Source organism: Gobius niger (genome assembly GCF_951799975.1).
Source record: "Gobius niger genome assembly, chromosome: 1".
NCBI lineage: Eukaryota > Metazoa > Chordata > Actinopteri > Gobiiformes > Gobiidae > Gobius > Gobius niger.
In genome coordinates, this window is record NC_136852.1 from 29,749,900 (window position 1) to 29,767,462 (window position 17,563).

The 17,563-nt window shown below is 42.1% G+C and overlaps 2 protein-coding genes across 2 annotated transcripts; both read left to right on the plus strand.

Annotated features, from left to right (window-relative positions):
- Positions 1-336: 336 nt before the first annotated feature.
- LOC306967442 (olfactory receptor 11A1-like) lies at positions 337-1,275 on the plus strand (the record flags this gene model as incomplete). Its single annotated transcript, XM_079562489.1, has 1 exon — positions 337-1,275. One exon carries the CDS (start codon positions 337-339, stop codon positions 1,273-1,275), a length of 939 nt encoding a protein of 312 aa, XP_079418615.1.
- A 6,313-nt stretch (positions 1,276-7,588) lies between these two features.
- LOC306967525 (olfactory receptor 11A1-like) lies at positions 7,589-8,524 on the plus strand (the record flags this gene model as incomplete). Its single annotated transcript, XM_079562609.1, has 1 exon — positions 7,589-8,524. One exon carries the CDS (start codon positions 7,589-7,591, stop codon positions 8,522-8,524), a length of 936 nt encoding a protein of 311 aa, XP_079418735.1.
- Between the last annotated feature and the right edge of the window lie 9,039 nt (positions 8,525-17,563).

Below are 17,563 nucleotides of genomic sequence, written 5' to 3' on the forward strand. Positions count from 1 at the left end.
AACAAGAATTAATCAAGAATGAATTTTCCCCCTAAATTCTTGTTTTTGAGACTTCACTGAGAACGTTTAATTTGCTTTTAACTGAAAACTGCTGGTATTTTATTATGTGTAAATTGTGTTCTGCCAATTTGTAATTCAAGTTTCTTCAAGTTTTATTTAAGTAAATGTATTTCTTTTCTGACAATTCCACGCCTCTGCCTTACTAATAAGCCTTCTTATGCAACTGTTTTACTTAATCTGGCTTTAAATATAACTGATGATGAAACTTTATTTAGTTGACTGTAAATACATGGATGGACCGTCTTTTGGATAACACTTATGTCTGTAAAAAAGAGGATGATGATGAACTCCAGCGAGGTTTCTTATTTCACTCTGGGAGCTTACTTTGACACTGGGTATTTGAGATGGCTGTATTTTGTACTTATATTGTCTGTGTATGTTCTGATACTCCTGTCCAACCTGCTTCTCATCGTGGTCATCTGTCTGAACAGGACTCTACACGAACCTATGTACATTTTTCTCTGCAGTTTATTCATCAACGAACTTTATGGCAGCACTGCTTTGTTCCCATTGCTTTTGCTTCAGATTCCCCAGGACGTTCACACCATCACGACTTCTCTTTGCTTTCTACAAATCTTCTTTGTTCACTCTTATGCTACAATAGAGTTTATGACCCTTGCTGTTATTTCATATGACCGATATTTGGCCATTTGCTTCCCTCTGCAGTACAGTGCTCGGATGAACACCAATAAGGTGTTATTTCTGACAGGTTTTTCCTGGTTCTACGCTTTTGCCATAGTTCTTGTTGTGGTTTTATTGACTACTCCTTTAAAACTCTGTGGAAATATCCTCACTAAAGTTTACTGCAATAACTACTCTGTCGTCAAACTCTCCTGCTCTGATACTTCTGTCAACAACATCTATGGACTTATTTCAACAATCATAACAGTTTTTGGGCCTTTGAGTTTCATTGTAGCGACATATATCCGTATTTTAAAAGTGTGTTTCAAAGGGTCCAAGCAGACGCGGCAGAAAGCTCTGTCCACCTGCTGGCCTCACCTGGCCTCCATTGTAAATTTCTCATCTGGAACATTTTTCGAAGTCTTGGGCAGCAGATTTGACCTGAGTAATGTGCACAGTGTGATCAGAATGATCTTATCACTTTATTTTCTGGCAGTTCAGCCGCTCTTTAACCCTTTAATTTACGGACTCAAACTCACCAAGGTTCGAGTGCTGTGTAAGAATCTGCTGCGTTCTGTGGTCAGTCACCAATGAGCTGTAGCTACACGGAAGACACAATCAATACACTAAAAATGATGAGCAACTACTACAAATGCTGTATTTGCTGTATATAATGTAATTTACTTTGCTACTGTTTTTGTTCATTTATTAAAGCCTAAAAATTATTGAAGATATTTCAGTTTTTATTGCAAACATAATCACTACAATATGGTTACATTATATTACATGGTTCAGAGAAAAGATTTAAACATAAATTGATGTTATTGGAATAATGTATTGAATAGATTGACTGAAGTTCAGCAGTTTGAGTGTGGGTGTCATTTTTGGTGTTAAACGCTGCCACCAAAGGTTCAACAGGAGACAAATTCTAAAACAGGAATGGTTGCGGAGGGTGGTGACATTTCTCACCTTTTTAACCTTTGTCAAAGTAGGACGTTTGATGAAGGTCAGAGAGACCGAAACGTTACTTGCAATAAAAGGTTTATCCCATGAAACAGGGGCTGTCAGCTCCAAATCACTAACTGGAAAAATATAAATAGATAAATAGCAAAAAACAAACACATTGACTCTTGTACCTGATCAGTTCTGACTTCTGGAATAATATATTATTCATTATACAGAATACAGTATGAAGGGATTGTTAAGCTTTTGTGCTAATTAAATAAACGTGCACCAGAGGGATAACAATCAAACAAAGCAAAAAAAAGAACAGTTGCAGTTTGAGACTGCTGACCTTTCCCCGCTTTTCTCATCTTTTCAAACAGTCTTTCGCCTGTTTTGGCAGTTGAGTTGCAGATCTGTAGCTGAAGGGCAACAGTTTGATCGCCTGGACTAGCACTCCCCCAAGTGTCCAAAACAAGGTACAACATCTCTGAGTTTGAGTCAAAAACATTCAAATAAATCACATGTTGGATAAAACAAGCAGTTTTATTTCTATGAACGCTCAGGTAGGAATGGGCACGGTAGCGCTCTCGCTTCACAACTAGAAGGTCCAGGGGTCGATTCCCACCTGGACGGGGCCTTTCTGTGTGGAGTTTGCATGTTCTCCCCGTGTCTGCGTAGGTTTCCTCCGGGTACTCCGGTTTCCCATACCACTAAAAACATGTACAATAGTCCAGGATGAATGATGTGTGTGAGTGGATGTATGGTGGTGGTCAGAGGGACCGTTGGCACAGACGTGTGCAGTCGCGAAAGTGCTTCTGTCAGTCTGCCCCAGGGGAAACTGAAGCTACAAACGTAGTTGTTTAAGACGGGGATAAATTCAACGTCCTTCTTTCTGGGGAAAAATGAGGCACAGGAGATTGAATCAACTTTGCAGTGTCAGAGTCAAAGCCTACGCGAGGTACAAAGACCAGAGTTTAGGAATATTCAGAGGACTATGTGTAAGACTGCTTTCAACATGTAATACTTCATTGGATCATCAAGTAAGTACCAATCATGTCATCATGAGACTCAATGTAGTAATTTTAAATTTAGTTTACAAAAAAATAAGATTGTGCTCTTGGGTTTTGTATTCAGGATTTGCTAACTGCCTGATGAATATCATGCGAATCTATCAAAACATAACATCAACCAAACAATATTGTTCAGACACATCGACTATCCACTCTAATATTGGAGGTCAACTATGGCCTTCACCAGAACTAATGTTTATTGCACTTTATGCATAAAGCAAGCAAAAGATTTTGCATATTTTTAACAATTTAGGTTGTGAAAGGTTTGCAAAAGGTTTGAGGGAGTGACATCAAAATCTAGGAATGCATCTACACTGCGTTCCAAATTATTATGCAAATTGGATTTTTGTGTCAAAAAGGTAAAACAATAACAATAATAATGAAACTCATGGATGGTATCGTGTCTTGGGGCTCTATGAATCACTGACATTAATCTCAGAGACCTGGGATGATTAGTTGTCGGGTTAAGCCCAGTTAAGGGAAAAACTGCTGAAAAGGGTGTTCCACTTTATTATGCAGATCATCATTTTTAAGCAATATGGCAAAGAAAAAGGGACTTTCTACTGATGAAAAGCGTGAAATAGTTGAACGCCTTGGTCTAGGTATGAAAACCTTCGATATTTCATGAAAGATTAAGTGTAATCATCGTACTGATAAGAGATTTGTGGATGATTAAGAGCACACTCGGGTTTGTGCAGATAAAAGCACAATATGGACGGTTTCTGCCAGACAAACACATCAGATTAAGAGAACAGATGCTACAAAGCAGCAGACAGGTATTTGAAGCTGCTGGTGCCTCTGGAGTCTCCAGAACATCAAGGTGTAGGACCCTCCAGAGGCTGCAGTTGTGCATAAACCTTCTATCCGGGCCTCCCCTAAACTGTTAATTGAATGTTTATGAACAGAAACGGCTGCAGTGGCTCAGAAATACATGAAGACTCATTTTCAAACAGTCTTGTTCACTGATGAGGCCGTGTAGCCCTGGATGGTCAAATCAATGGAGTAGTGGATGGTTGGTGAATGGCCACAATGTCCCAACAAGGCTGTGACGTCAGTAAGGAGGGGGCGGAGTCATGTTTTGGGCCAGAGTCATGGGGAGAGAGCTGGTCGGCCCCATTAGGCCCTTTTAGGCTCCCTGAAGGTGTGAAAATGACCTTTAAAAAATATGTGGAGTTTCTGACTGACCACTGTCTTCTATGCTACAAAAAGAAGAGCCGTGTTTTCCCTAACAAAATCCTCTTCATGTATGACAACGCACCATGTCATACTGCAAAGAATACCTCTGCATCACTGGCTGCTATGGGCATAAAAGGAGAGAAGCTCATGATGTGGACCCCCTCCTCCCCTGACTTCAACCCTATTGAGAACCTTTGGAGCCTCAACAAGAAACACTTCTATGAGGGTGGGAGGCAGTTTTCATCCAAACAGCAGCTCTGGGAGACTATTCTGACATCCTGCAAAGAAATCCAAGCAGAAACTGTCCAAAAACTCTTTTTAATGGATTTAAGAATTTTGAAGCTGCTATCACACAAGGGCTCCTTTGGTAAAATATAACTTGACCTGTAAATATTTTTTTGATTGAAATAGCATTTGATTTCAGTAAATATGACCTCCTAATGCTACAAATACAACAAATGACCATTTTCAGTTAATTACAAGCTTTAAAATGTATTGAAACGATGAGTTGCATAATAATTTGGAACAGTGGATTTTGAGGTTTTTACTATATTTATTTTTGAAAAAATTTTACATTTAAATGATCCTCTACCAGGTAAAGACTTGAAAGTTATGCTGACTCTCATTTGAGTTGACAATTTAGAAAATCAGAGAAAAATGTCATTTGCATAATAATTTGGAACGCAGTGTACTTTGTAATGACATGACTATAATGAGACTGACAAAGCAGTTTATGTTATTAAAAGATAAGAAATGATCATGTTGGTTGTTTTTGTCTAGCTAGCACTCAGTAAGACTTTTTGATCTTTAATAAAATGACTTTGCAAGATATACCTTTATATATCATTTACTGCTGTAATGAACTCATCATTTGCTAATCCTTAGTTCATTCATAAATTCATGATGATTGCGTCCCCGATATTGGACAAATATCAAATAAATAGAAAATAAGTGCTATATTTTTATCATATTTACATCATGAATAAGTCTTAACAGAAGTTTTCAAAAAGTTAAGCATAGATTGATTTAGAATTGGCAGTGTTTATGTTGATGTACGTGAAATGTGATGGACCACAAAACATGAACTTAATTTAAACTCTTAATGCTTTGTGGACAGTTATAAATTATAGTATCTATGATGTTCGTGTTTGTTTTGCCCTTTGTCCTGGTTATTGTCCAAAGCATAAAAGTGCATCACTTTAGTATCGGTGATGCAATCATCATGAAGTTATGAATGAACTAAGGATTAGCTAATGAGTTAATTACAGCTGTAAATGATATATTAAGGTATAAAACTTGCAATCTAATTTTCTTAAAAATCATGATGAATCATGATATTCATGCATTAAATTTGTTCAAAAATCTAAATGTTTTAATAAATTCATCATGATTCTAGGATCATGATCTATTAAGAAGATTTTCTAATGAATTCATTACAGTAGTTATTTAATTAATTCATGCATGAAGTCATCTATGAAAGAACATGAAGTCATGTTAACTCATGATGAGTCATGATATCGTCATGCATGAATTCATCATGAAATCGTGCATTAATTCAAGCACAATTTCATGTTATTCATGCATGACTTCATGTAACCTTATTATAAATATATATGTTACCGACTTTTTAAACTACACCAGAATCACAGCTGCCAAATCCATAACTATGCCTCACAAAACTACAAATGGTAAGAATTAGGACCAGGATGGCTGCGATTACCAAAGTCTGTTTCAAGTGCCCTCAGGACTTCTTCACTCAGAGGGGCGTGGATATAATAATGAATAAACCTTTTTTGTTTTAGGATTGGTCATTAAAGGGACTATAGGGAGTTTAAAAATGTTAAAATTATGTATTTTCCTCCCCCCACATGTTCCAGCCACGTCCTCATGTGTAGAATGAGCCCAGACCTGTTCACCACAACTGCCTCTAAAATCCTGCACTGTCACTTAAAAAGGTGTTACTTCGGGTCAGAATTGCCGTCATGCACAAGCTTAATATAGAAGGTGCAGTTACACATATGGCCTGAGGTGGCAGTAGTGAGTATAAAATGGCCAACTTGCATCCAGCCCCTTTAAACTACAGTACATCAACTCGCCGGACAGTGTGCTCCACCCGGTGGTTTGACAGGGACACTGCAGATGACATGGGAGACTACAAGGCCTGAGAAACACTCAAAACAATCAAGCGCCACAGTGTTGGAAAGTAAAGGCACCACAGTAACCACTCATACAGCCACTGGGTCACTAAAAGGTCAAATATGCACAAATAAAAAAGTTCCATTATGCACCTTTAAATAATTAAGCAAATACTCTGTCAGGAACAGGAACATTTCCAGTGAAAATACTTCATTAGCTAGATTGGTTTTCCGGGAGCAGTTTATAGGAATAGAATAGCCTACCTGCTCGTGTCAGGCTTAGTGTTGTTGTAGATATCGATGATGAAGATGATGATGATGACTAATACCACCCAAACATTTACATTATACATTATACATTTTTATTGGCCATAACATGTAAACATTCACAGGACAGCGTGGAAGAAGTAAGTACACTGCCTGAATCTCACTGAACTGCAGCAGTTTTGTGACGAGGAATGGTCCAAGATTCATCCTGATCGTTGTGAGTCTAATCTGAAACTGTAGATTAGATCTGTACTGTACAGGACTGAGCCAAGTGTCAGGATCCTCTGCACACGTGTTTTCTTGTAAATAATAACTACATATTTATCCTTACAATGTCCTATGTTTGAACTGTATGACCTGCCATTGCACAAAAATCTCCTTTCTATTGTGCAAGTCACAGAGCGAACATTCTGATATTATCAATGTATGAATTGTATCAACATTTCTTATGAAAGTATGTAGCCTCAACTTTTAAACTGTTTTATGTTTTATAATTGTTGTTGGCATGATACACCTGGCCCAGGGACAACAGCTGAAAACTAGCTTTGCAACTAATGCTGACACATTTACAGAAATGTTCATTAATGTGTACTGTCCCTGTCAAATAAACTAATCAAATTATTTTATTTCAGGAAATAAAGTAGACTGAAGTAACATAAATAATGAATTAGCTTCAAATAAATCATTACATAAACATTTTTTTACAATCTTAAATTAACAGAAGAAAATCAGCAAATTGAAAGTTCAAGCTCAAAGTAAGAAAAAGTGCTGCCACTAAAATATGTAAAAAGGCAGAGGGAAAGGACTGCCTTCGACTTGTCTCTATTGGGAAAAAGAGGAGAAGGTATTTAGACAAATGAAGATGCGACATGAAGCCATACAGTTTGTGAGGCTTGTGAACTCATTGCAAAATGTCAGTCATGTTTATTTGTTTTTTTAAACAAATAGTCCACTTTTCTTTAACATCACTCTTTTAACAAGAATTAATCAAGAATGAATTTTCCCCCTAAATTCTTGTTTTTGAGACTTCACTGAGAACGTTTAATTTGCTTTTAACTGAAAACTGCTGGTATTTTATTTTCTGTAAATTGTGTTCTGCCAATTTGTAATTCAAGTTTCTTCAAGTTTTATTTAGGTAAATGTATTTCTTTTCTGACAATTCCACGCCTCTGTCTTACTAATAAGACTTCTTATGCAACTGTTTTAATTAATCTGGCTTTAAATATAACTGATGATGAAACTTTATTTAGTTGACTGTAAATACATGAATGGACCGTCTTTTGGATAACACTTATGTCTGTAAAAAAGAGGACGATGGTGAACTCTAGCGAGGTTTCTTATTTCACTCTGGGAGCTTACTTTGACACTGGGCCTTTCAGATGGCTGTATTTTGTACTTACTTTGTCTGTGTATGTTCTGATACTTCTGTCCAACCTGCTTCTCATCGTGGTCATCTGTCTGAACAGGACTCTACACGAACCTATGTACATTTTTCTCTGCAGTTTATTCATCAACGAACTTTATGGCAGCACTGCATTGTTCCCATTGCTTTTGCTTCAGATTCCCCAGGACGTTCACACCATCACGACTTCTCTTTGCTTTCTACAAATCTTCTTTGTTCACACTTATACTGTGGTAGAGTTTATGACCCTTGCTGTTATTTCATATGACCGATATTTGGCCATTTGCTTCCCTCTGCAGTACAGTGCTCGGATGAACACCAATAAGGTGTTATTTCTGACAGGTTTTTCCTGGTTCTACGCTTTTGCCATAGTTCTTGTTGTGGTTTTATTGACTACTCCTTTAAAACTCTGTGGAAATATCCTCACTAAAGTCTACTGCAATAACTACTCTGTCGTCAAACTCTCCTGCTCTGATACTTCTGTCAACAACATCTATGGACTTATTATAACTATCATAACAGTTTTTGGGCCTTTGAGTTTCATTGTAGCGACATATATCCGTATTTTAAAAGTGTGTTTCAATGGGTCCAAGCAGACACGGCAGAAAGCTCTGTCCACCTGTGGGCCTCACCTGGCCTCCATTGTAAATTATTCATCTGGAGCGTTTTTTGAAGTCTTGGGCAGCAGATTTGACCTGAGTAATGTGCACAGTGTGATCAGAGTGATCTTAGCACTTTATTTTCTGGCAGTTCAGCCGCTCTTTAACCCTTTAATTTACGGACTCAAACTCACCAAGGTTCGAGTGCTGTGTAAGAATCTGCTGCGTTCTGTGGTCAGTCACCAATGAGCTGTAGTTACACGGAAGACACAATCAATAAGCTAAAAATGATGAGCAACTACTACAAATGCTGTATTTGCTGTATATAATGTAATTTACTTTGCTACTGTTTTTGATCATTTACTAAAGCCTAAAAAATATTGAAGATATTTCAGTTTTTATTGCAAACATAATCACTACAAGACAAGACAAGACAAGACAAGACAAGACAAGACAAGACAAGAACAGACTGAACAAGCTGGTCAGGAGGGCCAGCTCCGTCCTGGGCTGCCCCCTGGACTCTGTGGAGGAGGTGAGGGACAGGAGGGTGTTAGCCAAGCTCACCTCCATCATGGACAACACCTCCCACCCACTGCACGGGACTGTAGAAGAGCTGAGCAGCTCTCTCAGTGGCAGACTGAGACACCCTCAGTGCAGGACGGAGCGCTACCGCAAAGCCTTCATCCCCACTGCTGTCAGACTGTACAATAAGACTGTGAAGTAACGCCGACTGTAACAAGTGAATTTCTCCTTTGTGAGATCAATAAAGGTTTATCTTATCTTATCTTATCTTACAATATGGTTACATTATATTACATGGTTCAGAGAAAAGATATTTAAACATAAATTGATGTTATTGGAATAATCTATTAAATAGATTGACTGAAGTCCAGCAGTTTGAGTGTGGGTGTCATTTTTGGTGTTCATGAAATAAACGCTGCCACCAAAGGTTCAACAGGAAACAAATTGTAAAACAGGAATGGTTGTGGAGGGTGGTGACATTTCTCACCTTTTTAACCTTTTACATAAAGGCCAGTCACACATGTGTCTTTGTGTTTACCGCTCTTCTTAACTGTGCTGCAGCCGGTGCTCAATCCCATTTTTAGATTTATTACCATTCTATCAGGGCTGGACTGGTTTTTGGAGGAGATCATTTTCCATAACTTCAGGCCCCTGATACCCTACAATGGAAATGATTCTATCATTTGATTTGAAGTAGAAAGAGATGTTTAATTCAAGCCATAAAAATACAGAAATAAAAGCACTTTAGTCTAATGTTTTAGATGTAAGTGTGTGTTGTGCACCAGATGGAAAACCAAAACCACAACAAAAAAGAACAGTTGCAGTTTGAGACTGCTGACCTTTTCTCATCTTTTCAAACAGTCTTTCGCCTGTTTTGGCAGTTGAGTTGCAGATCTGTAGCTGCAGGGCAACAGCTTGATAGCCTGGACTAGCACTCCCCCAAGTGTCCAAAACAAGGTACAACATCTCTGAGTTTGAGTCAAAAACCATCCATCCATCCATCCATTTTCTTCCGCTTTATCCGGGGCCGGGTCGCGGGGGCAGCAGTCTCAGCAGAGATGCCCAAACTTCCCGATCCACACACACTTCCTCCAGCTGTTCTGGGGGGACCCCGAGGCGACACCAGGCCAGCTCGGAGACATAGTCCCACCACCGTGTCCTGGGCCTTCCACGAGGCCTTGTCCCACTAGGACATGCCTGGAACACCTCCCGCGGGAGGCGACCAGGAGGCATCCGAAACAGATGCCCGAGCCACCTCAGCTGGCTCCTTTCGACGTGAAGGAGCAGCGACTCTACTCCGAGCTCCTCCCGGGTAACTGAGCTCCTCACCCGATCTCGGAGGGTGCGCCCAGCCACCCTGCGAAGGAAACTCATTTCGGCCGCTTGTATTCGCGATCTTGTCCTTTCGGTCATGACCCAAATCTCATGACCATAGGTGAGGGTGGGAACGTAGATCGATCGGTAAATCGAGAGCTTTGCCCTCCGACTCAGCTCCCTCTTCACCACGACAGACCGATACAGCGACCGCATCACTGCTGACGCCGCACCGATCCGTCTATCGATCTCACGCTCCATCCGTCCCTCACTCGTGAACAAGACCCCGAGATACTTGAACTCCTCCACTTGAGGCAAGGACTCCCCACCGACCTGAAGAGGGGAAGCCACCTTTTTCCGGTGGAGAACCATGGCCTCGGATTTGGAGGTGCTGATCCTCATCCCGGCCGCTACACACTCGGCTGCAAACCGCCCCAGTGCGTGCTGAAGGTCCTGGTTCGTTGAAGCCATCAGAACAACATCGTCCGCAAACAGCAGAGATGAGACTCTGAGGCTCCCAAACCGGACACCCTCCGGCCCCTGGCTGCGCCTAGAAATTCTGTCCATAAAAGTAATGAACAGAACCGGTGACAAAGGGCAGCCCTGGCGGAGACCAACACGCACCGGGAACAGGTCTGACTTACTGCCGGCAATGCGAACCAAGCTCCTGCTGCGGTCATACAGGGAACGGACAGCCCTTAGCAGAGGGCCCCGGACCCCATACTCCCGGAGCACCCCCCACAGGGCACCACGAGGGACGCGGTCGAACGCTTTCTCCAGATCCACAAAACACATGTGGACTGGTTGGGCGAACTCCCACGAACCCTCGAGTACCCGATGAAGGGTATAGAGTTGGTCCAGTGTGCCACGACCAGGACGAAAACCGCATTGTTCCTCCTGAATCCGAGGTTCAACTATCGGCCGGATCCTCCTCTCCAGCACCCCGGAATAGACCTTACCGGGGAGGCTAAGGAGGGTGATTCCTCTGTAATTGGAACACACCCTCCGATCCCCCTTTTTAAAGAGAGGGACCACCACCCCGGTCTGCCAATCCAGGGGCACTGTCCCCGACCGCCACGCGATGTTGCAGAGACGTGTCAGCCAAGACAGTCCTACAACATCCAGAGACTTAAGGTACTCAGGGCGAATCTCATCCACCCCCGGAGCCTTGCCACCAAGGAGCTTTCTCACCACCTTGGTGACTTCAGCCCCGGTGATGGGCGAGCCCACCTCCGAGTCCCCAGCCTCTGCTTCCTCATTGGAAGACGTGACGACGGGATTGAGGAGGTCCTCGAAGTACTCCTTCCACCGCCCGACGACATCCCCAGTCGAGGTCAGCAGCCCCCCACCCGCACTGTAAACAGTGTTGGTGAAGCACTGCTTCCCCCTCCTGAGGCGCCGGATGGTTTGCCAGAATCTCTTCGAGGCCGACCGATAGTCTTCCTCCATGGCCTCCCCGAACTCCTCCCAGACCCGAGTTTTAGCCTCCGCGACCGCACGAGCCGCAGCACGCTTGGCCTGCCGGTACCTCTCAGCTGCCTCAGGAGTCCCACAAGCCAACAAGGCCAGGTAGGACTCCTTCTTCAGCTTGACGGCATCCCTTACTTCCGGGCGCCACCACCGGGTTCGGGGATTGCCGCCGCGACAGGCACCAGAGACCTTACGGCCACAACTACGAGCAGCCGCATCGACAATGGAGGAGGAGAACAGAGTCCACTCTGACTCCATGTCCCCCGCCTCCCCCGGAATCTGGGAGAAGCTCTTCCGGAGGTGGGAGTTGAAGACCCCACTGACAGAGGGATCCACCAGACGTTCCCAGCAGACCCTCACAACACGCTTGGGCCTGCCAGGTCTGACCGGCTTCCTCCCCTGCCAGCGGATCCAGCTCACCACCAGGTGGTGATCGGTTGACAGCTCAGCCCCTCTCTTCACCCGAGTGTCCGAGACACGCGGCCGGAGGTCAGACGACACAACTACAAAGTCAATCATCGACCACCTGCCTAGGGTGTCCTGGTGCCACGTGCACTTATGGACACCCTTGTGCTCGAACATGGTGTTCGTTATGGACAAACTGTGACTAGCACAGAAGTCCAATAACAGAACACCACTCGGGTTCAGATCGGGGAGGCCGTTCTTCCCAATCACCCCCTCCCAGGTCTCACTGTCGTTACCCACGTGGGCGTTGAAGTCCCCCAGCAGAACAATGGAGTCCCCAGTCGGAGCACTATCTAGTACCCCTCCCAGGGACTCCAAGAAGGCCGGGTACTCTGCACCGATGTTGGGCCCGTAGGCCGAAACAACGGTGAGAGACCTGTCCCCGACCCGAAGGCGTAGGGACGCGACCCTCTCGTCCACCGGGGTGAACTCCAACACGTGGCGGCTGAGCTGGGGGGATATGAGCAAACCCACCCCAGCCCGCCGCCTCTCCCCGCGGGCAACTCCAGAAAAATGGAGAGTCCAGCCTCTCTCCAGGAGTTGGGATCCGGAACCCAAGCTGTGCGTGGAGGTGAGCCCGACTATATCTAGTCGGTATCTCTCCACCTCCCGCACAAGCTCAGGCTCCTTCCCCCCCAGCGAGGTGACGTTCCATGTCCCGAACGCCAGAAGCTGTGCATGCGGACCAGGTCGTCGAGGCACCTGCCTCTGACTGCCACCCAGTCCTCTCCGCACCCGACCCCTACGGATCCCTCTGCGGGTGGTGGGTCCACAGGAGGGCGGGCCCACGTCGTCCCTTCGGGCTGGGCCCGGCCGGGCCCCGTGGGCAGAGACCCGGCCACCAGACGCTCGCGTTCGGGCCCCAACCCCAGGTCTGGCTCCAGGGTGGGGCCCCGGCTGCGCCATGCCGGGCGACGTCACGGTCCTTGAATGTCGTACGTCCATTGGGGTCTTCTGAACTGCTCTTCGTCTGACCCGTCACCTCGGACCTGTTTGCCATGGGAGACCCTACCAGGGGCATAAAGCCCCAGACAACATAGCTCCTCGGATCATTCGGGCACTCAAACAACCCCACCACGTTAAGGTAGCAGTTCATGGGGTTGAGTCAAAAACATTCAAATAAATCACATGTTGGATAAAACAAGCAGTTTTATTTCTATGAACGCTCAGTTAGTAATGTAGCAGTGGTATTTTGAGTATAGAGGTGCAGGTAAGCCCTGTTTACGAATGAAATACTAAAAAGGCTGATTATGTGCCCAATAATTCTAAATAATTCTAATTCTAAAATCAGTGATGGAACTGTTATTAATCAGGTTAATTATGGCCTTTGTAATGAGTTAATCGCATTTAGTTGTTTTTATTTTTTGGAGGTATATTTTAGACGCTTCTTTGTATTTTTCTACATTTCAACTTATTTTGGTGGAGATGTGAGGCCTGTGTGATCATTTCAAACGCTTTAAAGACAATTACAATTGGATTTATTTTGGAGGATGATCTTTTTGAATAAGTTTATGTCGGCTTAACTGTGTAAATAAACAAGTCTGACGGTAAAAATGTTTTCTGTAGCCGTGTTCGTCTTTAAGCAACATCTTGCAGGAAAAAGGTGTTGGTTGTTAATTCAAATCCGTCACAAAGATAATCACAGGCACATACTACCAACCAACACACTATCAGCGTCGAGCACCCGAAAGGAGTGTTTATGTGTTGGCTAAAGTGGGAACAGTCAGGCATGTCTGTGTAGGTTTTTTTCTGGTTTCTCCTACCTCTAAAAACATGTACAATAGGCCAGAATGAATGTAGTGGGAGTGGTTGGTGGTGGTCGGAGGGGCCGATGGCACTGGCTGGTAACCTCGATTCAGTCACTCTACCCCAAGGGCACCTGTGGCTACAATAAGAGTTTACCACCAAAGAATACGGAGTGAATGTATAATGACTACAGTATCGCGCTTTGAGAAACTGTTTTACCCTTAAGCTTTTTATGTGGTATTTGTTTGTTTGTTTTTACGCTGTCCTAAAGGTCGATCTGTCCCTCATCATCCTCTATACAACTTGTGATTACGTGGATATTGTCCTGTGATATGTTCTGGGTTGTGTATTTAGGATTTGCTAACTGTCTGATGAATGCAATGTGCCTCTAACAATATCACGTGAGTCTATCACAACATGACATCGACCAAACAATATTACTGAGACATATCCAGCAGCCACTCTAATATTTGTGTGTCTCCAGTGTGATCAGCTGGAGCGTTGACTATTGCCTTCACCAGAACTACGAGGCCTGAGAAACACGCAAAACAATTGATCAAGCGCCACAGTGTCGGAAAGTAAAGGCACCACGCGAACCACACATCATCCCTCTGAGGAAAAGCCTCTTTGGTCAAAGCACCTTTTCTGTCCAAGCTGCCCATGAATGGAACCTCACCCCCACAACAATTAGAAACATTAACACATATAACTCATTTAAAACACAGTTAAAAAAATGGCTCATTGAGAATCAGAGCTGTCAGCACTGACATGATCATCTCTCCCTGCTGGCCTCTTGTCCTCGTCTGTTGTGTCTGTCTCTGTAGTTGTTGAGTTTGTAGTAGTCGTCTTGTAATGTCTGTCAGCATGATTGGGTTGCGATATTGAGTGTGTTGTTTTCTGTTACATTTTTAAATATTTTATTGTATTGCATTTTAATGTGTATAATTGTACCTTTACGCCCTTCAGGAGGACACACAACAACTGTCCAGGGACTACAGATGAAAAATAGCCCTTAGGCTAATTCTGGCATATTTGCATGTATAATGTATATTAATATGCACTGTCCCTATAATAAATAAAGAAAGAAAGATATTTTAATTTAGTCTTAGTCTTTTGACGAAAATGTAATATAATTTTAGTTTGAGATTTTGACTAAAACTGCATGTAAATTTAGTCAACTTTGCATTTATAATATTCATTATAATCATCTTTTCATTTTTGTTTAGTCTTATTTTGGTCGACAAGAATATGGACATTTTAGTCATAGTTTTAGTTTTAGTTTAGTTTAATTTTAGTCAGCAAAAACATTACTTTGACTAAAATTATGACTAAATATTTTAGTCAACGAAATTAACACTGTTTAATCATAGTTATTATGACAATGACAAAGCAATAAAAAAAATGTGATGTTGATGAGCTCTTCCATTTGTCCTCCACACATGACGTTGTGTGTTCCTCCCAAACTATTCAACTTTGGTTTGTGAAAGAGCTCTTGGATGCTCCACAGCACTACTGGAGAAATATATTGTGGACTAATTAAATTTCTGCGTGGAACAGCACACTGACACCTATCCCCATGTGAAGTCTGGTGCAGGAGCATCATGGTGTGGGGCTTTTTTTTTTTTTTGCTTCAGGGCCTGGACAACGTTCTATCATCAAATGAAAAATGAATGCACAAGTTTATCCAGAAATGTTGCAGAAAGACCTGAGAAATTCAGAACAACGTGGAATATGTAAGTGAACCCCTGTATTAAACATCTGGCTGACCCTTCTTTTGCAGATTAGATGCTCACAACGATCAAGATGAATCTTGGACCTCTTTACAAAACTGCTGCAGTTCAGTGAGATTCAGGCGGTGTACTTACTTATTCCAGACGCTCCTGTGAATGTTTACATGTTATGGCCAATAAAGATATGATCAAATGTAAATGTTTGGTTGGTTTACTCATTCCTGTGATTTTGATGAAGATCAGACCACATGTAGTGATCAATTTAGGCAGAAGTGTGAGAAATTCCAAACAGTGTACTTACATTTTCTTGCCACTGTCTGAACTGACCTTTTGAATTAAAATGCTGATAGCCAGATACCAGAAACAACAATGAAACTTTAAGGAGAAAGAAATTTAAAGCTCTGAAATATGTGACCCACCAGAAAATGCAGGATGTTGTTGACGGTAGCTCTGCTTGCACCAGTCCTGTCCTGAAAAAGGGGGGGGATAAAACCCAATAGTGTGACACAACAGACATCGCTCTAATATTTCGGGTCGTAAGTGAACGACCAATGCTAAGTGATAATAAATACGGCCCACAAAACAGGGGCGGACTGGCCGTATGTCCATTCTGGAAGAGCACAGAAGGGCCACTGGCTCTAGGGCCACCAGTCCCGCCTCAACCGAGCTTTACCCAAATCTAAAAAAAACACAGACAAAAAAAAAAACTACAAAAACATGAGAAAAACACAACAAAAAATGATATAAAAAATGACTAAAAAAAACAACACAAATATGACAAAAATGTGGCGACGTGACAAAAAGTTTCTATCACTTTTGTAGGTCTTAGCTTTCAAATGAGGCGTTACATTGTTGCTCTCCAGTCGAGAAGCTTTTAGATTTGGGTAAAGCCCAGTATAAAAAAACATGAATCTAAAAGGAATTCCGTGGAGTATGGTGTACCACAAGGTTCAATTTTGGGACCATTATTATTTATTATTTATATTCATGATTTTGCTTCTGTTTCTACGACCACCTTTGCCGTTCTTTTTGCTGATGATACCAGTCAAAAAAATAATAATAAAAAGCCGAACTGGGGAAAATGCACTCGTTAATGTTAAGGCAGGAGGTTAGAGGTTAAAATATCCAGGAGCCCAGGGCTGTTTTTCAGTCCCAGTCCGCCCCTGCCCACAAAATAATTTGAACCATTGAGATGTAACTTTTGTAAGGTAATTGACCTCTAAAAAGAAAGAAATTAAGAAATAAACTTTACATAATTACCGCTTTTTTCTTCAAAAAGTGCTTTTCTCAAGCCGTTGTGCGTGCGTAACATATGACGTATTCAAGGTGGCGCTTATTTATTCAGGAAATAAAGTACACTGGAGTAACATAAATAATGAATTAGCTTCAAATAAATCATTACATAAACATTTTTTACAATCTTAAATGAACGATAGAAAATTAGATATGACTTATACTGGGGCCGTCTAGTGACGATAAAAAAAAAAGCAAACAGTTTTCGAGTTTAAAAAAGCAAATTTATGAGAAAATTGCCAGAAAAAAAGATGCAAATTTTCCAGAAAAAAAAGTTGCAAATTAATGAGGAAAAAAGTAGCAAATTCGCCAGAAAAAAGCAGATTTGTGAGGAAAACAAATCGCATATTTATGACCCCCAAAAAAGTCGCAACTTTGATGGAAAACTAGAAGTTACTGTGTTGACCTCCAAAATAAAAGCAGCCGAACTGCCTTGCTACAAAGTGTACAGTTCTGGCAAATTTGCAACTTTTTTTTCCATTTACCACTTTTCCCCTCTCATTTCTCACAAATGTGCATGTTTAATCTCGCGCATCTTTTTTTTATTTTTTTTATTTTTTGATTGTTATTATTATTTTATTCCCGTCACTAGATGGACCCAATACGCCGTCGTAAAATATAACCAAACAACAAAAAATCCTCAAATATCACCGCATCCTTAATTAACGCGAGATCAAAACCCTGTTTTTTGCACTAACATATCGCGAGATCTTCCCAGCTGTTTAGTCCGTGTGTGTGTGTGTTTTTT